The 20,645-nt window shown below is 39.0% G+C and overlaps 1 protein-coding gene across 1 annotated transcript in view; it reads right to left on the bottom strand.

Moving 5' to 3' along the window:
• The window catches only part of AHCTF1 (AT-hook containing transcription factor 1), a 73,642-nt gene that overhangs the window by 3,379 nt on the left and 49,618 nt on the right, over window positions 1-20,645 (bottom strand). Inside the window, 8 exon segments of the mRNA XM_049776646.1 lie at window positions 5-58; window positions 3,405-5,175; window positions 6,589-6,794; window positions 9,767-9,843; window positions 10,904-11,027; window positions 13,305-13,704; window positions 14,378-14,578; window positions 18,666-18,858. Of these exon segments, the coding sequence (XP_049632603.1) occupies window positions 5-58; window positions 3,405-5,175; window positions 6,589-6,794; window positions 9,767-9,843; window positions 10,904-11,027; window positions 13,305-13,704; window positions 14,378-14,578; window positions 18,666-18,858 (3,026 nt within the window).

Below are 20,645 nucleotides of genomic sequence, written 5' to 3'. Positions count from 1 at the left end.
TGAGAAGATAAATCGGAAACCAATTCTTTCAGCTGTGTTGGAGTTGTTGTATTTTTAGCTAAAGAAAGGTAAGGGGAAACAATAAATAAAACCACTATAGATCTCACAAACCTATATATGAAGACTTAAAACAAATGATTGGCACACATTCAGAGAAATAAACTTGGCAAGCATTATACCCATATTAGAAGGGTAAAAAAAACCAACATCTTTTGGGCAAACAAAATGTAAGCAGATACAGGGGCCGGGCGGTGGCGCTAAAGGTAAGGTGCCTGCCTTGCCTGCACTAGCCTAGGACAGTTCGATCCCCCGGTGTCCCATATGGTCCCCCAAGCCAGGAGCAACTTCTGAGCACATAGCCAGGAGTAACCCCTGAGCGTTACCGGGTGTGGCCCAAAAAAAAAAACAAAAAAAAAAAATGTAAGCAGATACAAAATTTTACTGTTCAAATAGTTTTCTCTTTATTGTTCTTTAATCTGGAAAGAAAAAACATCGGTTTTATACTTTAGTTTCCCCCTTTACCTGCATTTCACTTTTGCAATTCCAGTTACTAGAGAATCAGAAATTACATTTAGAAACGTTTTTTTTTTTTTTTGGAGTCCCACTTAAGCATTGCTCACAGCTTATACCAAGCCTATATTCCTATGCAGATACACTCGTGTCTCACCTTTCTGATCTTTCCCTTAATTGTCAATTATTAGAACTCCCTCAGAGAAATCTCAATTGCAGTTATATTAAGTATTTAGTTATACCTATATATACCACATATACACTTTATTTTAAAATTAAAAATTGTAAAATAGGGGACAGAGAATAGCACAGCATTTGCTCTACATTTGCTGTACATGGGGCCCACCCAGGTACAATCTGTGACATCCCTTAAGTTCCTCTGAACACCACCACTGTGGTCCCAAAATAAAGCAAAGTGTAAAATATTTTCTTTTGGGATAGGCAATGCTCTTATGGAAGACGATATATTATAGTAACCAAACAGCATAAACACTAGCTAACATAGAGATGAAGGACTTTGGGCATGCAAACAGGCATGTCGATGGGCAACAGGTAAGATGGATTTAAATACTTTCTGTATCATAGTTAATAGAATTTTGATGTTTCTTTAAAAAAAAACTTTTGGATACCACCTATAATGTGGCACAGATAATAAATGTTGACTCTAATTTGGAAAAAAAATTAAATAAAGTCACATAGGGAAGAATAAAGGAAAATGATAACACTTACAAAAAAATCAAAACTCTAAGGGCTGGAGTGGTGGTACAAGGGCTTCTGTCTTGCCAGTGCTAGCATAGGATGGAACGCAGTTCGATTCCCTGGCGTCTCATATGGTCCCCTAAGCCAGGAGCGATTTCTGAGCACATAGCCAGGAGTAACCCCTGAGTGTCACCAGGTGTGCCTCCCCCCAAAAAAAATCAAATCTCTAACATATTAATGAACAGGAATTTTAAAAGTCATTAGGACTAGAGAGCTAGCTCAACAAACTGGAACTGCTTTGTAAGGAGACCCAACTTTGATTCCTGCATTAGGTATGGTCCCTTGAGCACTGCCAGGTGTGGCACCAAAACTCCGCAAAGGAAGTGATGAAAAGAACAGGGAGGGTAGAAAGAGAGGTGGATTGGGGAAAAGAAGGTGAGATAAAGGTGGAGATATTGGGGCCAGAGTGATAACAGAGCGGCAGGGTGTTTTTGCCTTACATACTCCTGATCTGGGACAGGCCCAGGTTTGATCCCCGGCCCCTAACAATTGTTTTTTAAAAGATGTCTTATTAGGAGTTGGTGACAGTACCAGTAAGGGTTAGCTAGTCATATGACTTACATGTACCCAACCTGGATTTGTTCCCCAGCTCTAGTTGGAAGTACCAAACTTTTAAGTTCTAGCACTGAACCACAAGCCTGTTGGCTGAGGATAACTAAGAGCTGCCCCTAAATCTACTGAGATACATGGTACATCACCCCCAAGTGATACGAACCTATAAAACGCTCAAATTTAAAAATAAACTGAAGTAGGAAAAAATTAAGGGGTTGGAGTGGTGGCGTAAGCGGTAGGGTGTCTATCTTACACATGCTAACCTAGGACGGACTGAAGTTGGATCGCTGGTGTCCCATATGGTCCCCCAAGCCAGGAGCAATTTTTAAGCGTCACCAGGTGTGGCCCAAAAACCAAAAAAAAAAAAAAAAAAGAAAAAATTTAGTATCACAAGACCCAAAGCAATAGTATATAGTTAATAGGGCTGGAAAAAAAGCCCCGAACACTTCTGGATATAGTCCCCCAAAAAACAAAATTTAAATTGCTTATTTTTTTAAGAGATCCTATATTTAGAAGTCACTTCTAGGACAAATAAATTAATGCCATTCATCTACTTTAATATACAGCAACTTCAATTTTTTTTCTTTTTCTTTTTTATCTTTCACAGTAGTATTTTAGGTACATATCAACATTGAATCAGGGGAATACCCATCACCAAATTTGTCCTCCCCGCAACCCACTTCCGCTTCTGCAACCCAAATACCCCACCATCACCCCCCGGGCTGCTAGAGTAGTGGTCCCCTCTTTGTCCAGCTCACTATAAGTGATAATATATCTGTTTGGTCCTGGTACCCTCCCGTCTCCCCCTCTATTTAAGAAGCGGAGCTAGATAAATCAAGTTATGTGGCTTTGTTTGAAGGAAAGAAAAGCAATAGATTGGGGTACAAAATAAGAGAGAGAGAGAGAAAAAAAAAAGTCAAATATGCTGAAATTAGGTGAATGCCTTCCAGAGGATTTCAACCTCAGTTTGAGAGAGGATGTGAAAAAGGCAATTGAAACACCACCACAATACAGAAAGAAATATCAAATTAAATATCCAGTGAGCACCACAGCAATAAAGACAAGCACCATACAACAGTCTCGGTTCTGAAATCAACTCATGCCGGAGTGCAAAAAGAAAGAGAAAGATAAGATAAAATAAAATAATATTGGAGACATCAACTTCAATCTCTACACTAATATAAAGACGTCAAAAAAAATCGATCAATCGATAAATAAATATGCGGAAAAATGATTGTTTTGTGCTTTTTTTTTTTCCCCCCTGCATAGGCACAGTAACTATTGGAATATTATAGAGGGCAATTTTTTTAAAAAATAAACTTAAAACAACATGATTTCAAGTTGAAGATGAGGATTTTTTTTGGGGGGGGGGCCCACATTCAGCAATGTTTATGGTTTACTCCTAGCTATGCACTCAGGAATCACTCCAGGCAGTCTTAGGGAACCACATGAGATGCTGGAGAGCAAGCCCTAGTCAGCTGTTTGCAAACAAGTGCGTTAACCATTGTAATCCTAACCCTAACCACCTGCCCCCAACAAGCTTAACTGAGATCAAATTGTACTTTGAAGAGTAAAAATAGTACCTTTCGATTTCCTTGGAGGCTTTGATATAGTAGGAGCAAGTAAAGACTCATTTTGTGTTTCAGAAAGGTTCGGCAACAAGATGGTCTTCCTAGATCTAGTCCTTGTGCTGCGTGAAGTTTGAGTTAAAGCAACTGTGGCAAGGACGTTTTCTTCCTGATTGCTTGGTTCTTCCTGAGTGCATTCTCCAGATAATGAACTCAATAGGTGTGTTTGGCTTTGATTTTCAGTCCGTTTGTTAACTTTTGTCTTGGTGCTCAATTTTCTTGGTGTCTCAATTTCCTCATTTGGCACTGAAACTGGCTTTTCTAAAGCTTGTTTTCCAGCACGAGTATTTTTCGTTTTAGCTGGTGTGTTTCTTGTAGATCTCTTTTGGATGCTGAGTGCCTCTCTCTCTTTGGGACTTCTCTCTTCCTTATGAGCTACAGGTGTTACATCTTCAGGATTTATTTTTCTTGATCTACCACGTTTCCTAGGTGTAGTAGACATAGCAAATTCTGCCTGGAGTGTTATCTGGGATGATTCAACTTTAGAATCTTCTATTGCAATTGCTTCACTAATTTTTTTATCTTGAATCCTTTTACTATGTATAATTAACAGTTGCTGCCCACTGGACTTTTCATCTTGCTTATAGTCTGTATTTTCAGAAGCTTCTACTTTAGCACTTCTCAATTTCCTGCTACTCCTTCTAGGGCTTGCTGTTTTACTAATATTTGCATCATTTATGATTTCAAAATTTTCCTGATTTCCTATAAGGTTTTTAATTCTTTTAGAAATCCTCTTTGCAACCGGTGCATTATCTTCTTCGTTTCTAAAAGAAGTTTCAATTGTTGATTCCAAAGGCAGAGATGATTTTAACCTTTTTGATTCCCTTCCTGGCGTAATTGGTAACTCGAGTTGCATAGTATTAGAACTTTCTGATGGGTCTGGACTCATTTTTCTTCTCCTTCCTCTTCTAGGAGTAACAGGCTTTTGAGGTATTTGCTGATTTGGAGACATTTCTCTATCAGAAGAAGCACTTTGAAAAACCCCAGAAATTTCTTTTGTTCTTTTAGTAACAGAAAGCCCTGTTCTTTTACTTGCAGTAACATCTGCTGACAATTCTTGTGCTGATTTCACATTCAGGTTTTGGACACGTGCTCTTGTGCGCGTTCTGGAGGAAATTGTGTCATTGGCTGAACTGGCACTTATTGAACTTGCTTCCTCAACAATCTTAGAGGTAGATTTAACTAGCTTGGTGGAACGCGTTACCTTTCGATTTACTACAGGTGTATTTTCATGAATAGACGGTTCCACTGTGTCTGAAGTAATTGCATCAAATACGTTTTCTGCAATTGCTACTTTAATTGGTTCAGGCACATATGGTAATGTCTCTATCTTATGGGACTCATTAGCACTGGGTGTGAAAGACGACAAATTTGCAACATGTCCATGATTATTATCGATCCCACTGTGTACTTGATTTTCCTCAACTGCCGTGCTAGTTGTTTTGGCTAACACATTAGATGCCGTAGAATCACCTGTCTCAACTTCTCCTTCTTCACCTTCTAATATCAAGGTAAAATTGCTCTGAGCCATAAAAAGTTCCCCATCTACTTCAGCAATGTCACACTCAGCAGAGCCTTTAGTCTCAGGCAAGTCACAAAACTGCTGCTCAATGGCATCAAAATTATACTGAAGCTTAAGAGTTCCCGAGGGATACATTTCTTTAAAGGAGAGAATCCTAGCCTCTTGTTCTGAACCTTGAATTTCAAGCTTTTCCTGTTCAGTCACCTAAAATGAATAAAAGATAGCAGAATGGTTCAAGAATTTTAATGTACACATTTAGTTTAATCTAAAGCATACGCTTTTTAATGATTATCTTAACGTTGGTGCATAAACTGTTAAACTATTTTTATATGACATATACTTTGGGTCTACTGTATAAAACAGCTACGTAAGCAATCAAGACTTTCTTATTCTGTCAAAATAACAACACAAGATTTTGATATTTGTGATGAAAATAGAAATTCCACATTTCTCTGGCTAAAAGTTTTAAAAAAAACAAAAACAACCCTGAAAATTATGATGCTGACCACGAAGAAGAATTAAGGACTTGCTTTATTCTCACTCAATAAAGAAAAAAATTAACTGGAGAAAATGAAACAACCCCCAAACTGTGTTATACTGATAATCCCCAAATTACCTAACTATTCACACTTTTTAATCCCCAAATTACCTAACTATTCACACTTTTCTAAACAGCATGATTCCCATAAGGTTGAAGAAGAATTCACCTACATAAGCTCCCTTGGGCTAGACTCAATCCTCTTCCCTTTGCTGGGGCTGCATAAACCATGAAATTCCTAAGGCTTTCAAGTTCAGTACCTCTCCTGCAAGGGTTTGGTGGAAGAAGGAATGGTCCTTGCATTTACCTTTTGGTAAGGGAAGGGGAGAAAAAGGAGGAGGCAGAAAGTAACAGAGAGATCTCCTGACCAAGAAGGTAGAACATTACCACCCACCTACACAATGACATTTTCCCAACCACAAAACATTCAGAGAGATGAAAGAATGGAAATAACCCAGAAATAAGGATTCCCAATTACACCAAGCCTGTAAGTTTCCCAACTGAAGGAAGAGGGACCAGGGAAAAGTTAATAAACTTTTTACATATATAACTTTTTAATTTTACAAATAAGCTCCCAACATCATATTATTTCCCATAACTACTTTTACTTTTACAAATAAAGATTTATTTTTAAATTCATTTAGCTTATGTAAGCTACCCATTGATAACAAAAGGGACTGTTATAAATTTTAGAAAGTGTAAAACATAGTATGTAGACCCTATCCCACAAAATTCCTTCTGGAGTGTATAAAAGCTCCACTTCAGTCAAATGTCATTCTTTCACAAATATTCATATGAGGGAAGTTTCCTATTTTTTTAATTAAAAACAAAAACTTACTTTTAATTAGTTATTAAGCAAAAAAAATCAACTTGTTAAATTATATTTTAAGCTTAGCATAACCTGTTTATTCTCAAAAGTAATATTTTAGAGCAATGTCTTTATAGTCATAAAATGCTTATATACATACTTATTTGAACACAAATTTTTATATATAACATAAGTGATTTGGCACTTTAACTATGATTTGAAACCTAACTAAGCCAAATAAAATTAAAAAAGAAAATAATAATTTTTTTACATGAATTTCTTGAGATTCAGGAGGAACGTCAGATATTGGAAGCTTTTCTTCTGGTAAGTCAACATTTTCTTTTAGAACATCAACTTCTATTTCTTGATCTTTTAAATTCAATGCTATTTCCTGGTCAAGTTTATGTTCAGAGATAATAGGACTTTCAGAGCTAACAAGCCCTGAGTGTCCATTATCATCAAGGACATCGGCTACAGCTGAAAGAAAAATAAGAATCAATCATCCACGTTTAAAACTAGAAAACTGTGATGTGATACTATTTTCTTGATAAACTGTCATTTTGCTAAAAAGCTTCCAATGTCTTGAGAAAAGTTTATAATGGTTTATAGCTTACATTCTGTTTTTCCACTTCTCTATCATCCAGTTTAAACAGTATTTATATTTTCCATAAAGGTTAAAAACAGGAATATAAACTTTACATTTTAAATGAAACCAGTTTTTAAGCTGGAATATAATATAATATAATATGATAATTAATTTTGAGAAGCTGGAATGTTTAATTCTTTATTAATCTAAACAGTAAGTTTAAAGTAATTACTAAATACAATTGCCTTTGAGTCCTTACTACTAGAAGGGAAATGGAAGTTCTAACTCTAAAAAAATTTTGGTAGTACTTTGGGTTTTGGTAACAAAAAAGCATTCACAAATCCCTGAAAACCATCAGGAGTGACCCAAAAACCAAAAATCAGCACTCACATGTCCACGAATGCTACCACTTAAAACAATCTCAGTATCTTTATCACTTTTTTGTCAAAGTTTTTACATCATTAGCATTCAAGGCCAAATTTGGTTTTTGAATTTAATGAGAATCTGAAAGATAAATTTGACTTTTTTGGTTTGTTTTTAGGCCACAATTAGTAGTGCTCAGGATGTATTCCTGGCTATGTGATCAAGGAATCATATGGGATGTTGGAGGTGGAACCCAGGACAGCCATGTGCAAAGTAAGCCTCTTATTTGTTATACTATCGCTTCACCCCATATTTCACACTTCTTAATATTGAACAAAGACCGTGTATAAAGCAAAATGTAAAAAAGCGTTTTATCTGTCAGTGTTGCGAAGAGGAATGAGGAAGTATGCATTTTACCTTGCAATCATCATTGCTTGAATTTAAGCCACTTTTTTGGGGAGAAAACAAAATATTTAAAAGTTGTACATATTCCTTAATCTGATAAGTTTAGGAATCACCAAAATGAATACTGACATAGAATGTACAAAAGTTACTCTATATTAATGATATGAAGCACTGTATTTTTTTAAATTCTTAGGAGAAAAAATTGGGGGGGGGGTTGTTGTGCTGTAACCTGACATATGTACGCATGTGTCATATATACAGTCTCGTGTATGCAAGGCATGACTTTGCTGCTAAGTTGTATAGCTAGCCAAAAAAAGGTTATGTTTTCAAATAAATGCAATGGATAATAATGTATAGTAAAAGCTTGTATTTATTGAGCTCCTTGAAAGCTACCAATACTTTTTAAATAGATTTATAGATAAGTATGGCTGATCATATAATATTACAAAAGTGCAGAACTGGGTTCTGAACCCAAGCAACTCAAAGCATTTTAGGTAAGTCACAATTTAGAGAAAAACAGGTCCTAAATCTAAGTCATTCCAACACCCATTTCTTCTTTCTCTTTTTTTATTGTTTTTGAGCCACAACTGATCCACAACTGATGGGGTGATGCTCAGGTGTTACTCCTGACTCTGCGCTCTGCACCACTCTGGTGGTGCTCTGCAGACCAATAGGATGCCAGGGATTGAGCCTGGGTTGGCTGTGTACAAGGCAAATGCCCTACTGCCGTGCTATCTCTCCACCCCCATCCAATACCCATTTCTTTCTTTCTTTTTTTTTTTTTTTTTGGTTTTTGGGCCACACCCTGTGACGCTCAGGGGTTACTCCTGGCTATGCGCTCAGAAGTTGCTCCTGGCTTCTTGGGGGACCATATGGGACGCCAGGGGATCGAACCGCGGTCCGTCCTAGGTTAGCGCAGGCAAGGCAGGAACTTTACCTCCAGCGCCACCGCCCGGCCCCTCAATACCCATTTCTAATGTGAAGAGTAGGAAGGTAGAATGAAGACCATGAGCCAGGGAGCAGTGACAACAAAAAATGTTACATTCCTCTTATGAAAGCACTCAAAGAAATAATCACTGGTTAAAAAAGTAAATGGAGGGATCAGAACAATATAGTGGGTAGTGTTTGACTTGCACGCAGCTGATCTGGGTTCTATCCCTGGTATCTCATCTCATATGGTCCACGAGACTACTAGAAATAATTTCTGAGTGCAGAAATAGGAGTAACCTGCAGGTGCCGCTGCTGTGGCCTCATTACCAAAACATTAATGAATTCTACACATTTTGTTAATTTCCCTGGAATAAAATCAGTCTTTTATGATTATTTTCATTACTAATAAAAGGCAATCCTGAGGGCCGGGCGGTGGCACTAGAGGTAAGGTGCCTGCCTTGCCTACGCTAGCCTAGGACGGACCGCGGTTCGATCCCCCAGCGTCCCATATGGTCCCCCAAGCCAGGAGTGACTTCTGAGCGCATAGCCAGGAGTAACCCCTGAGCGTCACCGGGTGTGGCCCAAAAACCAAAAAAAAAAAAAAAAAAAAAAAGGCAATCCTGAGGTTTAGCCAGGATTAAAAGGAATAAAAGATAGTTGCCCTTATAGACATTTGAGCCTTAGAAGATAAAATAAATCAAGTATGTGGTTTTGCTGGGGATCAATTTATTGTTCTTTTTGATATTCTTTTTTTTGGGGGGGAGGGGGTCACACCTGGCAGTGCTCAGGGGCTACTCCTGGCTCTATGCTCAGAAGTCGCCCCCGGCAGGCTTGGGGAACCATATGGGATGCCGGGATTCGAACCACCGATCTTCTGTATGCAAGGCAAACGCCTTACCGCTGTGCTATCTCTCTGGCCTCATTCTTTTGATATTCTAAAGTTAACAAACACTTCCAAAAACTGAAATATTAGAACAATGGTGTGTATAAAAAGGAATCCACTGTACTGAAAGCTGATATACTTTAACAGTGCTACTTTTAGTCAAGGAAGTGACGAGAGTGAATGATTTAAGAAAAAGTATCTGGATATTAATTTGTTCCAAAAGAAAACACTACCACACACTAAAATGACATAATCCTAAAATTAGAATACATTTTTGGTTACCTGTTTTAACTGAAGATGTGCAGCTTTCAACAGAAACATCTAAAACTGGTACCTTGGACTTTGAAGAAAGAATTTCCCTTTAAAACAGAAATACATAATTTAGTATATAAGAAGGTCCTATTTACCTAAGTCCATACTTTTCTTGAGGTTAAAAAAATTTTTAATTCATGTTAATCAGGAGGTTTGATTTACTCAAAGTTCTAATGTACAACGTGTTCAGTCTTACCATAAGCTTATAACAGGTATAGGTCAGCTGTCTTTCAAGAAAAGAATTGCAATAGTGTATGTTTTTGACCATTGGAAAATTTCAGGGCTTACTTCTGGTTCTGTGTTCAAAGATCACTCCTAGCAGTGCTCAGGGAAGCACATGTAGCACTGGGGATCAAACCGAGGTGAGATACATGCAAGGCAAACAGCGTAACAGCAGTCCTATCCCCAGTCCCTGAATTATAATGTAAATCACTTTCTGCTGAACATGAAATATTTGGGAATTGGAAAGTAATCCTAGAGATAATGAAACTTATTTGATCCATTACTCCCCTTTTTAGAAAAAAATGTACTTAGCATCATTCTGGAAAACTACTTAAAACTAGTGAACAGAAAATGCTCCCAATATACCCCAGGCTCTCCCTCTGCCCCTCACTCCCCCAATCATTCAAGTGCGGAGAGAGGGGGCGAGTGGGGGAAAGAAGGGGTGGGTAGAAAGAGAGAGGGAAGAGAGGGGAGAGGGAAAGGGGAGAGAGACAGGAGAGACTGACTCACATCTGACACACTCAGGGATTACTCCTGGCTCTGCACTCAGAATTTGCCCCTGGCTCGGGAAATCATATGAAGTGCTGGGATTCGAACCACCTGGCTCACCTCGCAAATGTCCTCCCGCTGTGCTATTCCTCCAGCCCCTCTTATAGTCTTATTAAACAAAACCAACTAATTGGGTAATGACTCATAGAGCCATTTAGGAGCAAATAAAAATTTTACTAGCCTTTTAAAAAATAAAACAAATGCTTCTGAGTCAGCTCCCCAATACTGATGACTTATCCCTGCATCATTCAGAAATCATTGATATTCACATTATTTTATGATTTATTCCATTTCACTAAGCTTTCTTAATATTTGAAGTTTTCTCTATAAACTTACCGTTCATGAACTGATGGTACAGAAAGAGAAGCTTTGACACCTTGGGTGGGCCTTAAGTGATTTAGTTCTGAAAGTGCCACTTCTGCAACCAGGAGCTCCTTTGTTTCTGTATCTTGTGAAGCACCTGTAAACATGCAATAAAGAATGTTTATAGAGGCCAGAGAGATAGCTACAGGGGGTAGAGGCACAAGGGTCACCTGGGTTCAATCTCTGGCATCCCATATGGTTCCCCATGTACACCAGGAGTGATCCCTGAGCACATAACCAGAAATAACTCCTTACCACTGCCAAGCACAGCTCAAAATTCAAACAAAAATGTTTATAGAGGATAGAGAGATAGCACAGCAGGTAGTCTGGGGTACATGGGTCAATCTGGGTTTGATCCAAGGAACCTCAAATGTCAACCGAAAACCATTAGGAATGATTCCTGATTGTAGCCAGGAGTAACCTCTAAACATCACTATTGCTGGGTGTGGCCCAAAAACCAAGTTTATGGTTTTTGATAGTTAAAACATTTAGTGGCTGCACATGGTTTTTTGCAACAATATTTTAAAAAGTGATTTTTTTCACTTAGATTTACTGCCTTGCAACGGACTACAACAGTCTTTCTTATTCTCTGAATTTAGCCCAAGAGCTTCCCTAAACATCTTAGTTCTTCCTAAGAAACAAAACTAAAATAACTTAAAAATCTAATAGGGCCAGAGAGATAGCATGGAGGTAAGGCATTTGCCTTGCATGCAGAAGGACGATGGTTCGAATCCCGGCATCCCATATGGTCCCCCGAGCCTGCCAGGAGCGATTTCTGAGCGTAGAGCCAGGAGTAACCCCTGAGCACTGCCAGGTGTGACCCAAAAACAAACAAACAAACAAACAAAAATAATAATAATAAAATCTAACAATAGTGGAGGCTGAAGTGATAATGTAGCAGGTAGGCTGTATGCTTTGCATGCAGCTGACTGGGTTCTAGCTGGCATTCCTTATGGTCCCCAAGCACACCAACAGTGATTCTTGAGTGTGGAGCCAGGAGTAAGCCCTGAACTCAGATGGATGTAGCCCCCATAACAAAACAAAACAAACAAAAAATAATTTTAAACAATATTGGGCTTAAGAGATAGTACAGGGATTAAACTTGCTTTGCATGCAGCTGTTTCAGTCCCCAGGGCCACATATGGTCCCCTGAACACTACCAAGAGTGACACCTGAGCATAAAGCCAGAAGTAAGCCTGAAGTACTAATAGGCATGACCCCAAAATATTCTAATAATCTAGTCTGTAAAGTTAGCATTATAGCTGTAGGAAGTTCTTAAATCATATTGGCTTTTGACATTTCTTCATTAAACATAATTTTTTTTTTTTTTTTTGGTTTTTGGGCCACACCCGTTTGACGCTCAGGGGTTACTCCTGGCTAAGCGCTCAGAAATCGCCCCTGGCTTGGGGGGACCATATGGGACGCCGGGGGATCGAACCGCGGTCCTTCCTTGGCTAGCGCTTGCAAGGCAGACACCTTACCTCCAGCGCCACCTACCCGGCCCCATTAAACATAATTTCTTTCCAAATTAAAAAGGGGGAGGGTTGGACCAATAGCACAGCGGGTAGGCATTTGCCTTATATGTGGCTGACCCAGGTTTGATCTGACATCCCCGATAATCTCCCCCCCTACACTTTTTGTGTTTTTTGTTTTTGGGTCACACTGGCAGCACTCAGGGGACCACATGGGACGCCAGGATTCAAACCACCGACCTTCTGCATGCAAGGCAAACGCCTTACCTCCATGCTATCCCTTCAGCCCCAGGAACAATTTCTGAGCACAGAGCTCAACTACCCTGACCTCGTGCTGAGCATGGCCCAATAACAAAAACAAACAAAAAGGAACATACATATTATCCTCTCAAATCTCATACCAACTTCAAATTAATAGAACAATGTAAACTATGCTTGGGGAAGACACAAAGGGGGTTGATGGGGCTGGGGAGGTAGCACAGTGGTATGGCGCTTGCCATACATTCGGCTGACCCAGGACAGACCTCAGTCTGATCCCCGGAGTCCTATATGGCCCCACTCAAGCCAGGATTGATTTCTGAGCACATAGCCAGGAGCAACCTCAGAGCCACAACGGGTGTGGCCCCCAAACAAAGAAACAAAGAACAAAAAAACAAAGGGGGTTGGATATTGCTCAGGAAGTCAAGGGACCACTCCTGGAGAGCTGGCCCAACTGTACAAAACTTAATTATTCAGGTTTGGGCTGACAATGCAGTGGTGTGTAGGGATCACATGATGCCCTGTATAAAACTTGAGGTACATCATCTTGTGTTGTGTGTGTTTTACTATGTATTTAAGCCTGGGACAAAATTCCATTCACTGTACATGCCATTTTGAGTATTTATTTGGAGAGTCGTTCTTACCCATTTGCCTCTCCAGTTCTGGAGGGCCTACTTCTGACTCAAACATATTTCTATTACCATCTTGCACTTGTTCAGTTGTATCAACAATTACTTCAGTAGAAGAGCTCACAGGTTTGAAGGCTGTACACATAACTTCAAAGTCTCCTGGTGATGGTGCATCCAGATATTCCAAGGTAGTCTGGTCTGATCTGGTTGAAGCATTGCTGTTTTCTTTGCTCATATCCGATTTCTCCAAGCAATGTGATGATGTATCCTGTAGCCTTACATCCAATCCTTGATGGTCTTTTTCTTGATGGTCCATGGAAAAAGGTACCTTATCTTGGCTCTTCAGCCATTCAGTTTCTGCTGGAACTGAATGGAGAGGTGTAGTAACAAATAGTTTTGTTTTGTTGTCACCAGCCTGTTAAAGGACAAATATTTAAAATAACAAAAAATTTTAGAAAATATATGTACTAGTAAAAAAAAAAATCGAGTCAGTTTTAATTCCATGCTACCCATCCTAAGCACATCCAAATGAACATTTTCTCATTTTCTTTAGATCTATGACTAAAACTTAACATTGTTAGTGTTTTCCTAACTTGTAATCAATCACTTTTTCCAGAGATTAAAATTAGAGAAAGGGTTTGATGATGAACAAATACCAAGTACATTTTCTATAATTAGAGAACCAATTAGGAACTTCGTAAGAGAAAACTGTAAGTACATTTTATTTTTATATGTATATAAATGAGTTAAAAGCAAAAAAATGTGAAAATTTGAACCAAGAGATCTTGATTCTAGTTCCATTTTCTGTCACCAAAAAGCTATTTAACTATAGACATTTTATTGTGTTTTTCCGAGACCCATTTTCTTCATTTGTAAATAACCTATTGCATTCCACCAGAGACCTAAAGTTTCTTTCTGATCTAATGTTTTCTGATTTCATGACTACCTGGCAAGACTGTATGCAAAATTCTAGTGATATCGGAAATTTATCTAATTTGAGACAAAACCAATTTATCAAAATATTTTACTAATTAGAGGTAATCCATCCTAATTGCTTTTTTTTTTTTTTATCCCAAGTATTAACTTACTCCAGTTGTCCATTTTGTGGTTATGCCTTCTTCCATGAATGAAATTCTAGTTTCTTTAAGTCGTAAAGGAGTAACAGACTGTCCAGGAGACAAAGAGGGTGATGCTAAAGGAGTTGTTCGAAGACCAGACCTTAGAATGGATTGAGGAGTAAATTCGGCAAATCCGGAGGAATTAATTGACATGGCCAAACTTTTAGCTTTCTATTATGACAAAAAATAAAAAGAATTTCACCATTACCGTTTGCAAAGTCAAGAAGGGTCAGTTAAGTGGTTATAGTCTTGTCTAATAAACTCATGACTGATATTTTTTACTAGATTACCTAGGAGGAGGAAAATGTAAGATTTATCCAGGGATTTCTCTATGTTAAATCCTCAAATAGAAAACTGTAAAAGTATTATAAAGGAGGCTAGTTTGATCCCTGGAATGTGATGCCACCACACTCCTACACTCACCCCACTGCATTGAATTAGGAGTAGCTATGAGAATCAAGTGTGGCTGCACAGCAACAAGCAGACAGACAGGAAAAAAAAAACAGCATAAGATAAATTTAATTTCTTAGTTGAAAATGATGGTCATATGAAATGAAAAGACCTAGGTTAATTATGCGAAGCTAATCAAAATTAATAGTATTAACTGAAAATGTTTTAGAGGGGAGGGAGGATAAGAGTAATAGTACAGGGGGTGGGACAATTGTCTTGCAAGCAGCTGACACTTTTGAGTTTGCACTCCATGTGGTCCCCTGAACATCACCAGCAGTAATTCCTGAGTGTAAAGCCAAGAGTAGTACCTGAACACCACCACACCAGGTATGGGTCCCAAACAAAAAAAATTTTAGGGGCCAGACAAAACAGGAATTAAGTCACTTGACTTACATGCAGCTAATCCATTTCAATCCCTAACACCAAAGAAAACTAGGTGTTACCCTCAAGCACATAGTCAATAGTAGCCCAAACCTTCCGGTCTCTACAAAAAGGATTTTTTATTTTTTAGTATTCTAAGAAGATATTCAAAGAACTAGAGCACATGCTTCACAAGCAGGAGAGCTCTGGGTTCAACATAGTCCTCTGAGCTCTGTCTGGACTCTGAGTACCAAGCCAGACACAACATCCTGGGTAAAGTAGGCATCCTCCCCTCAAAAAAAAAAAAAAAAAAGGAAATTTATCAGATGAGCAGATCAGTAAGTGAATCTGAACTTATTAAATAAAAATAAAGAGCACGGGCCCGGAGAGATAGCACAGCGGCGTTTGCCTTGCAAGCAGCCGATCCAGGACCAAAAGTGGTTGGTTCAAATCCCGGTGTCCCATATGGTCCCCTGTGCCTGCCAGGAGCTATTTCTGAGCAGACAGCCAGGAGTAACCCCTGAGCACCGCCAGGTGTGACCCAAAAACTAAAAATAAATAAATAAAAATAAAGTTCGTTAATATTTAATAAAAATAAAAAAAATAGAGCACACACACACAAAAAGCACAAGCACATAGTAGAAATAGTTCTTTAGCTTAAGTCCTCTAAAGAACTAGGCAATCAAAAAAAAAAAAAAAAGAACTAGGCAATCGATTAATGGCTCCCATGGTGGTTTTGAATTCAGTTACAGCCATTTCTAAATTATAGGATTATAGGTTATCCAGATTTTTCTTTAGGAGATACATAACTATTTACCATTTCCAGCTTTAATTCATATGTATTTATTTCTTGAAAACATGAAATGTGATATTTTGATATTTAAAAAATAATCCCGGGCCCAAAGAGATAGCACAGCGATGTTTGCCTTGCAAGCAGCCGATCCAGGACCAAAGATGGTTGGTTCGAATCCCGGTGTCCCATATGGCCCCCCGTGCCTGCCAAGACCTATTTCTGAGCAAGCAGCCAGGATTAACCCCTGAGCACCGCCGGGTTTGGCCCCAAAACCAAAAAAGGAAGGAAGGAAGGAAGGAAGGAAGGAAGGAAGGAAGGAAGGAAGGAAGGAAGGAAGGAAGGAAGGAGGAAGGAAGGAAGGAAGGAGGAAGGAAGGAAGGAAGGAAGGAAGGAAGGGAGGAAGGAAGGAAGGAAGGAAGGAAGGAAGGAAGGAAGGAAGGAGGAAGGAAGGAAGGAAGGAAGGAAGAAGGAAGAAGGAAGAAGAAGAAAAGAAGAAGAAAAAAGAAGAAGAAAAGGAAGGAAAGAAAAGAAAGAAGAAAGAAAGAAAGAAAAGAAAGAAAGAAAGAAAAAAAGAAAGAAAGAAAGAAAGAAAGAAAGAAAGAAAGAAAGAAAGAAAGAAAGAAAGAAAAAGAAAGAAAGAAAGAAAGAAAGAAAGAAAGAAAGAAAGAAAGAAAGAAAGAAAGAAAGAAAGAAAGAAAAAATTCCACTGAGTACTACTCTGGCAGGGAGGCCCCACACTTGGTGATACTCAGATGTTACTCCTGGCTCTGGTCTCAGGAATTACTCCTGAAAGTGTAATGGGGGGAGAGGGGGGCATCGGGGATGCTGGGGATCAAACCTGGGTTGATTATCTATAAGGCTAGTGCTACCCACTGTACAACCTATCTGTCCCTGACACTAAGTCATCCAAATAGTCTTATCAACTTGAATTAAAATTCACAACTATGTTAGAACTGTTTGCTGATACATTTTCTTCAGCTTGAAAACTAACTCTGGCTCTTGAGATAGGGCTCAGTAGTAAAGTATATTCCTGACATGCAGAAGGACTAGAGTTTAATGCAGAGGGAGATGGAGGGGGATCTTTTACTAATGTTAAGAGGAAGAAAGCTTATGAAAGTCAACTTAGTTTTGAACAAGAAACTAGAGGATTAAAAAAAACACTTTCGCCAGTGCGGTGGTGCTAGAGGTAAGGTGTCTGCCTTGCCAGCGCTAGCCTAGGACGGATCACAGTTCGACCCCCCGGCATCCCATATGGTCCCCCCAAGCTAGGAGTAACCCCTGAGCGTCACTGGGTGTCCCCCCCCAAAAAAAAACAACTTTCATAAACTAATTGCAAAAGATCACTGTTACCAGTTACAGCTTTAAATCAATTTGTTTTATAGTTTCTCAACTAATCATTTTTTAGAATGTAGAAGAAAAGGCAATTTAGTTTATAGTTTTACTGAATCAGAAAACTAAATTTAAGGGACAGAGTGATAGCATAGCAGTAGGGTGTTTGCCTTGTACACGGCTGACCCAGGATGGACTTGGGTTTAATCCCTGGATCCCCAGATCCCATTTGGTCCCCTGAGCCTGCCAGGGGCAATTTCTGAGCACAGAGCCAGGAGTAACCCCTGAGCACAGCCAGGTGTGGCCCAAGAGCCAAACCATACAAACAAAAAACCCTAAATTTAAGAATAAAATGTGATAGGAGGAAAAAAATAGCAAAATGGTATCAGAAAAAAGGGCTATCTTGGGCCCGGAGCTATTTCTGAGCAGACAGCCAGGAGTAACCCCTGAGCACCGCAGGGTGTGGCCCCCCCCCCAAAAGGGGGGGGCTATCTTAATTAAATAAATTCAAGAATACTCAAACCTTTTTTAAATGTTAAAGACGAAGCTTTAACAGCCACATAGCAATGTAACCTTTCAACATACAGGCAATGTAAATGTTAATCTTAAGAAGTAAAATGTTACAGTAGTTGAGTAAAAAAAGAAAAAATACAAAAAAAACTGTTGAGCCAGACAATCATACTTTACCCGGGTTCAATCCCCAGCATCCCGCAGGGCCCCACAAGCCTGCCAAGAAAACCTATTTAGCAGAGTTTGGAATAAATTCCGAGCAAAGTTGGATGTGTGCCCCCCCCCCCATATTGGGAAATGGTTTGACAAGATATAAAAAATAAGGACTAGAAAAGATAGTACAGGGGCTATGTTGTATACTTTGCATGTAGCCAATCCTGGTTTATGCCTTGCATCCATGGTCAGTCTACCATGATCACCAGGTAAGGGTCTGGTGATCCCTTCTATTACAGGGCCTAATCGGCACTATGTTCATGAGTTTCCTGAGCATATTCTGGAAGGATCCATACACCAAATAAACAAAATATACAACATGACTTTCTAAATGAGACAAAAGGGTTGAAAAAAGGGGGATGCTTAAAGCAACCAAAAATCAAGAACTACTAAGTTGTAAATCATTTCTCACTGCTAATCCAAACAGGCCTCCCAGGGGCAAGAGGCTTGCCTCATTCAGTTCAATCCCTTACTGCACATCCAGTCCCCTAAACATCAAGAACCTGCCTATTGCTGGTTGTAGCTAACCCCACTCAGCGAACCCTCCCAAACAGAAAGAAGGAACTTTATTTTATTGTGAAGATAAGGATGTGCAATACTCACCTTAACCACAAGAGGAGTTTCAAGTAAATGTAATTCTGAAGTGCTGGTACTTTTTTGCAGAGATCCTTTGACATGTGAACTTACTGGCAATGAATGAGATGCTTCGTACAAAGATGATTTGGTGGGGCTTTGCTGAATCAACCTCATACACTGAGAAGGCTGAGGGACAGGATGAACAACCAAATCCAGCAGTCTGTCAGTTGAGGGTAAATAAAAAAAAATTATGAAGAAAAAAAAACCTAACAAACTAAAGATTTTGACTAGTCAAGATTAACACATGAAAATCAAAATTGTTGTACATATGAATGTTAACACCACTGTTAGTTCCTTTCCCCCCTACATGAATTCTGGTTCACTTTAATTTTTCTGTGGTGATGGTGGTTTAGCCTAAACTCAGTAATGCTCAGGATTTACTCCTGGCTGTGTGCTCAAGAATCAGTTCCTGGTGGTTACTGGATACCATATGGAGTGCCTGGAACCAAACCTATGACAGCCACATACAAGGCAAGTACTTGACCCACTAGTCTAGCTCTCCAGTTCCTGTTGAACAGCTTTGGTTGTGACCATAAAGATTAAGATTATGTGATTTCATAAAATATCTGTATTAAGCAGAATATAAGTTTTTAAATAAACAAAAAACAAAACATCCAATTTGGGGGCCATAGAGTGATAATAGGTAAAGTGTTTGCCTTGCATGTTGCTGATTCCCAGCACAAAATATTAAGTTCTCTGAGCAGGACCTTAGGAGTAGCCCAAACCGTCTCAACTCCAAACAGTGACATTTTTCAGGTTACAATTTTTGATAAACAGTAAATCTTCCCCAATTTCCTAATAGTCTATTGCTACGGTCATATTTCTAACACAAAATAATACTCCCTCCAAACAGTGAAAATGACCTGAAAAATATGTTTTAATGCCAGAAACCCCATATCACTCTCCAGTCATCTTCTGCCATCTGCTGAAGGGGGCGGTGCTTTAGCTCAGTCCACAAGTCACAGCTGAGCTGAACTGAACTGAAAGCCACTGAACTATTTAACCCACAATATCCTGCGCTTTGTATGAGATTGACAGGAGTGATGACAATGTCTATGCTGATACCCTCACATCAGATACAGCTGAAGTTGTTTGTTTGGACATACAGAATGATGGAATCCAGTTTTGAAGGATTTTAACCTTTGTGATTCAGCTTGATTACCTTTTAAGCTACGGTTTTCTGCACTTTATTTGAAGTTTTAAAGTTACTGTTGCTAGTTTACAGTTTTTCTTTAGCAATAAATATTGAAAGACGGGGCCGGGCGGTGGCGCTGGAGGTAAGGTGCCTGCCTTGCCTGCGCTAGCCTAGGACGGACCGCGGTTCGATCCCCTGGCGTCCCATATGGTCCCCCAAGAAGCCAGGAGCAACTTCTGAGCGCATAGCCAGGAGTAACTCCTGAGCGTCACAGGGTATGGCCCAAAAACCAAAAAAAAAAAATATTGAAAGACATTTAACCTACTGATTTTTCAATTATTGTATTTGTTTGGGGTATATGCTGCATTTTCCACCTCGGCTTATACTCGAGTCAGTAAGTTTTCAGGGTAAAATGGGGGGGGGGGGTGGCAGCTTATATTCAAATATATACGGTACACACAATAACAATTTCATTTGGAAGTATCAGATGTACAAAATTTCAATCTAATTTACTTTCTGAATCATAGATGAAAGGAACAGTTTATTCTGTTCATTACTTTAATGTTTACTAAGAAAATAAAAGGGTCAGTAATTAAAATTCTGTGATTCCCAGCTAATATAAACTTCCCGAAGTTACACAAAATATTTTTTAAAAATATTTTAAACATTCAAGAAAAAAAACTTTTTATGAAACATAATTTTAAATTACACTGCTATTTCCTGTGTCTTTCAGAACGGCCTGGGCTGAAAGTAGAGTGAGTAAAACACTGAGCCTTGCATGCATTTTGAATGCATGGTTCAATATCCAGTAC

The sequence above is a fragment of the Suncus etruscus genome, chromosome 7 (assembly GCF_024139225.1).
Source record: "Suncus etruscus isolate mSunEtr1 chromosome 7, mSunEtr1.pri.cur, whole genome shotgun sequence".
Lineage (NCBI taxonomy): Eukaryota > Metazoa > Chordata > Mammalia > Eulipotyphla > Soricidae > Suncus > Suncus etruscus.
The sequence above is the reverse complement of the archived record's forward strand: the minus strand, read 5'-3'. Positions and strand labels throughout refer to the sequence as shown.